The sequence below is a fragment of the Eucalyptus grandis genome, chromosome 3, assembly GCF_016545825.1.
Source record: "Eucalyptus grandis isolate ANBG69807.140 chromosome 3, ASM1654582v1, whole genome shotgun sequence".
Lineage (NCBI taxonomy): Eukaryota > Viridiplantae > Streptophyta > Magnoliopsida > Myrtales > Myrtaceae > Eucalyptus > Eucalyptus grandis.
This window is the reverse complement of record NC_052614.1, coordinates 69533260-69538938: the sequence shown is the minus strand read 5'-3', so window position 1 is coordinate 69538938 and position 5679 is coordinate 69533260. Positions and strand designations below refer to the sequence as shown.

The window sequence follows — 5679 nt, the reverse complement described above, 5'->3', positions numbered from 1 at the left end:
TTTGTTTGATGAACACCGTGGGAGCCGGCAAAATTAGAGTTAGTCCTAGTAGAGATAGTGGATATGCTATTCAAAGCATCGGTGGATGATGACAATTGGAATTGTCTACAGCTCCATGCACGGTCCTCCAATTCGCTCGATCACGCGAGATCGAACCTCTGAACAGACCCATTTTGTAGTTTTTAGTTGGCTTTAAAATCGCCACTTGATCATTTAAGACTATAAATATTGGAGCAACTTGTAAGTTAGTATCTTTCGCCTTGGGAAATAGAAAAAATATTAGTTAATGAGTAGGCTCCTCCGTCTCGATGCAATGCATTGGGAAGAGTGAGCCAAAAGCCTTCGTTTACATCATGAAAGAAGCTAGGGTAACATAGCACCGAGGCAAGAGTTATAAACAGACTAAGGGCGTATTCCTATGTTGATAGCCAATTCGTTAGATGGTAGAGAATCTCCCTCTAAAACTGATGATCGTTGCAGCTTTCAAGTTTCAGCTAGTTAATATAAGAAGTGCTCAAGCAGGTGCTTTCCTTTGTCTTAACTGCTTCCACTACAGGCCACTCAATTAGTTGAATAAATACACATTGCTGTACTAGGTTAAAGATTCTCTCGTGAAGGAAATGGGAGGAGAGAGCACCAAATTGAATCCCAAGGAAAGACACAGTGTCTGACTGCCAACATTGCTCCTCCAAGAACATGGTATCTGCAATGCTGACGAAAAACGATTCCATCAAACGACAAGGACAGAGAAAGCTGATTGTGTCAGGAGGCCTTTTCCCCGTGCAAGACCTGATGAGTCTTTGTTTATTCTACTTCTCCCCAGATAAGATTCATTATTGATTTTGGACAGCATACGAACGGGTCATGCAATGGCCAAACTTGACGATTGTTGGAACATGAATTACGTAATCATGCTGACGTACGCACCTCCCATAGCTGAAGCTTCAAATTCTGGTCGTCCGAACATTTTATAATCTTCGATAGCGTAATTCGAAGACGTTTGCTCATCAACAATACTGGGAAGGCCCGAATATATGAATGAGGTTGCGTATGTGCATGAAGTATTGAGCAGGACAAACTTGGTTAAATGTCATGACAGGATTACTGGATCTGCTTATTAATAGGAACTGAGCTTCCTTCCTTGACCCTGCGCAGCCCAAATAGGAGGAGAGAACACAGAGAGAAAGAGACAGAGAGAGAGAGATATTGAATATGCAGTCTCTGAGCTCTACCGAGTTGTTCCGCAGAGACTTGACCGAGCAGCCGGTCTGTCTTGTCTACTCATTGATCTCCGACAATTTAAATAGAAGCCATGCTTGGTGCCCTGAAAGACCATGATTTCATTTGCGTTTGGCAGGTGCTGTTTGAAGAGCATTCGGGAGTGAGAAAGGTGATCTTGAACCGGCCTTCCAAGTTAAACTCCCTCAATCTCGAAATGGTGCGACCCTCTCTTCTTTCTTTTACTCATTTACGCAGGTCCATTACTCAAGTGCGTCTCCTCTGAGCGCGCAGATTTCTCAGATGTTTAGCAAGTTGAAGATCTACGAGGACGATCCTACTATCAATGCTGTCATCTTGAAGGTAATTGGAGGTTGTATTTATCTCTGTCCTTTCTCCCTACTGAGGTGCTAGTACATATTTAAGCAAATAACAATGGAGGCGTTTCAAGATTTCATCTAGTGTAGACATTTAGATTCAAATTCGATTGATCATGCTCCATCTGATCAATGATATGTTCTCTTGGATGTGCATTAGCTGATTTATACTCTATGTTATTCTTCGCCTCTTGATCAAATATTCATCAGGGAAACGGGAAAGCATTTTGTGCAGGCGGTGATGTTTTCCAAAGTATCTGCTCCATGTTAACAGGTGATCAAATCCGGATCTGCTCTTTTTTAATTGTGTTTAATATAACCATGACCCTTGAAATATGCAAGAGATATGGTATTCTTTTCCAAAAACTTACAATATTTGTTGGACAGCCATATATACATGCAAAATTATAATGTTTTGTGTCAAAAAAATCAGAATTTTTTTCCATGCTGTTAAATTTCCATAAGTTTTAATGAATGCTACAAAAAAACCATTAGGTAAAAATGAGTAAATGGCGACATTTTTTTCTAATTAAGTTATTAAGCTAGCAACACTTGTTAATTTGACATAATAGTTGGTAAAGTTAAGGCTTTGTTAGAATATGTAAACAATGGTTGGGAAAAGATTTTAAAAAGAGACTGTCAAAGATACGAAAAAATAATCAAATGTGCGTTCATAACTAACTCATATAAGAGTTGATAACTTTATCTTATAATCTGAGTAAATTCTGGTATCTCTGAAATCTTTCAGGACATTGGAGCTTTGGAGCAAGCTTTTACAAGAAACAACTCACCTTGGATCACTTGATAGCCACCTATAAAAAGCCTTTGGTGAGATTTGGGGGCTTTTCTTCTTATGCAGTACTTCCATGGCTGATGAACCAAGCGATAAGTATCTGTAGTTAAAGCTAGCAATTCCATCAAAATCAACTTGAACATTTTCTTTTTCATATGAATGACCTCAAAGGTATGCCTCACCAATGGAGTTGTAATGGGCGGTGGCGCTGGACTCTCCATGCACGCAAGCTTTAGAGTCGTGACAGAGAAGACGGTAGATGGCCCTCGTTTATAAATTCATTTGATTTCTATAACCGGACTCGATGGTGATGAATGATGTTTGCAGATGAGCTTTGTTCATCATAATGCATGTTCTGAGACATCTGATAAAAACTTGCTTGAAACTACAGAAAAAGAAATTTTCTGAAGAGTGTTCCGATTCCTGGTGTTGCAGGTATTTGCAATGCCTGAAGCAATACTCGGATACTTTCCGGATGTGGGTGCATCTCATTTCCTATCCAAGCTTCCCGGTTACTTTGGTAATTCTGACCAGCTTTTTCTTTTCGTTTTTCACTTCAGATGAACCCATAATACACATAATGTCCAGTGTAGGAAAGGAATTAAAGAGGAAGAGAAGTACAATGTATGGATCTTCTCATTTTGGACGTCTTTGTATTTGTGCCTCATTGCCAAATTTTAATTGACCAGTTAGTGTGTGTGGGTGTATTGTATTAAGCTTTTTAATCATCGAATATCTAGATTAGATTTTTCTATGCTTTAGATTTTACAAGTGGTGTTACATCAAGCAGGTGAATATCTAGGATTAACCGGAGCACGGCTGGATGGAGAAACAATGCTTGCATGTGGCCTCGCAACTCATTTTGTCTTTTCAAAGGTAACTGAATGGTAGCGATTCCAAATCTTTTTCGCTTTGTTATTTTATATTTAAAAGGAAAAAAGGCAACACATTAGATGTATCTAATGACCAATGCGATTTTAGTTTGTCTTTTATATGTATATGGTTAACCCTCTATTTTCTCAATAGGATCTTCCTCTTTTAGAACACGCTCTCTCTTCGGTGGATTCGTCAAATGCATCAGACATATTGTCGGTCATCAACAATTATGCGTGCAAATCCAATATGAAAGAGGAAGAACCCCACAAAAGGTTGCTGATGTTCTACTCTAGGACTTCACTCTCTTCCCATCGAATATAATCTCTTACATCAACAAGTCTTCATTGTTGGAATAGATTGAAGAGCATAAACAGATGTTTCTCAAGACAGACGGTGGAGGGCATATTACATTCTCTTGTAAGCACACGTTGGTTTGAATTCTTTCTCCTTCTTCAATTCTAGTTGCACAGCTGAGATACTTTCACGGTGCAGGAGGAGGAGCTGCTAAATAACTCGGCAGAGAAATGGATTGCCGAGGCAGTAAACAGTATGAAGTCTGCTAGTCCGACCAGCCTAAAGATTTCTCTGAGATCGGTAATATGCAAAACAAAACGTATACTATCCAGCTTAGTGGTAATTTATACAAAGTAACGCGCTTTCCAATGATAGTGAAATTCGACAGATATCTTCCACTTCTCAAAATCTACTCTTATAGGGTGTGTGCAGATGGAAATTTGAATGTAGAAAGTACTCAGCAGTTTGTGTTAGAATGGAATGGGAGTTTTCCAGTCATAAACTAACTCTTTGCTTACGTACATTCATGTCTGTGTATGCTTGTTCCAGCAGTTGTTGGGTACATGGTACTCATGGATATCAATTATTTATGTGTAACATTTCAAGGAGCATGGCATATTGCATCTAACAGCTAAAAGAACTTGTCGATCTTGATGATTATTAGATAAGAGAAGGACGTGGTCAGACGATTGAACAATGTCTAGCTCGCGAGTACACCATCTTTTGCAACATTGTGCGAAGGAAGATCACCAATGACTTCTACGAGGTACTAACTCTAAAAGAATATTTTAATAGGTAGGACATATTCAAGTATTCAGTGGGAGCTTTTGATTTTTCACGTCACTTTTATAAGCAACTCTCCATTGACCGAGAAGTTATTTCATGAACTATGAACCACATAGATCAATACCATCTCAATCATTGATTATGTGGGTCCAACTGTGAAGCTTATATGATCAATGGTACAGATGAACATGATCTAAATTATCTATAGACCATATGATATCTTGGCAACTAGAGCATTCGCCAAGGGTGTCTGTCATGTGTCGTATGTATCCTTCTCTTCATCGATTTGTGTAATGCATTGGTGAATACGTTTTGGTGCAGGGTTCAAGGGCAATATTTTTCGATAAAGACAAAAAACCCAAGGTACAAGCATATAGACTATTACCCTGCTATTTGACTTGTCGAAATGGATCTTGAAACTTTATTTAGTAAAGCAACAATGTATCAGTTTATTTGTCATTTAATATGGTGATGACATCGTGCTTTAGACATCTTTTTACGTCCAAAACCTTTTGATTGGTACTTGGCTTTATCTGTCATTTGTTGTGCATTGGCTAAACGAAGACGAAGACAGTCCAAATCATAAATTTCTCGACTGATAAATAAGAGGAGAAGGGTATATGCTGCAACAACAAATTATAGTCTGTTGTATATTATCCTTATAATAAAACTCCAAGTACTTAAACTTCATTGAGTTCAAGAGACAATCATTAAAGCCTCGCAGAGATTGGAGATCCTATAATCGTCTGTGTAAGGTAATAAGGCATGGTGTAAGCTAGGATAGTATCAAGTCATATGCTAATAATACAACGTTCGACCATTTCCTAACAGCTTAGCCTTTTAGGACAAACGGTTTTTCTTACAATTTGGATGAATTAATGCACGAGGTTGAGCTTGAGCCTGATTCTTGTTTGATGAACACAGTGGGAGCCGCCGAAGTTAGAGTTGGTCGAAGCAGAGATGGTGGACATGCTATTTAAAGCGATCGAGGATGATGACGACTGGAATTGTCTACAGCTCCCTGCACGGTCCTCCAACATGCTTGACCACGCAAGGTCAAAGCTCTAAATGAACCTATTTGTGACACAACTCACTCATATTGCTATACGCCAAACTGGAAACCGTAACATCAGTAACCATGGAAACACAACTCATATATATTGGCTTGCATTTGTAATGTGACAGTCTTCTCTGTCAAACTCCCATGAGGTTAGACAACTCAAGATTTCCAGATTAACTTCCTGTCCAAATTTTAGCATTTGATGCGCACTTTCCCCTCTGGGAATCACGTTGCCCTCTGAAACTACAAGCAACGAAGAGGAATAATTGCTGTTA

The 5679-nt window shown here is 39.0% G+C and overlaps 1 protein-coding gene across 1 annotated transcript; it reads left to right on the top strand.

Annotated features, from left to right (window-relative positions):
- The first annotated feature begins 556 nt into the window (after positions 1–556).
- On the top strand, positions 557–5679 carry LOC104438619 (3-hydroxyisobutyryl-CoA hydrolase 1). The gene is made up of 14 exons (XM_039308424.1): positions 557–1266; positions 1358–1438; positions 1513–1581; positions 1806–1869; positions 2344–2423; positions 2560–2643; positions 2824–2908; positions 3179–3264; positions 3415–3536; positions 3621–3681; positions 3757–3858; positions 4223–4324; positions 4666–4707; positions 5269–5679. Exons 1-14 carry the CDS (start codon positions 1213–1215, stop codon positions 5410–5412), a joined length of 1176 nt encoding a protein of 391 aa, XP_039164358.1. The 5' UTR covers positions 557–1212; the 3' UTR covers positions 5413–5679.

Bases quoted from the DNA above. Each gene is read 5' to 3' on its own strand.
- LOC104438619 (XM_039308424.1), top strand. From the start codon at position 1,213: ATGCAGTCTCTGAGCTCTACCGAGTTGTTCCGCAGAGACTTGACCGAG. The intron at 2,424-2,559 runs GTGAGATTTGGG...ATGACCTCAAAG, and splicing joins CCACCTATAAAAAGCCTTTG to GTATGCCTCACCAATGGAGT. The intron at 2,644-2,823 runs GTAGATGGCCCT...CTGGTGTTGCAG, and splicing joins GAGTCGTGACAGAGAAGACG to GTATTTGCAATGCCTGAAGC.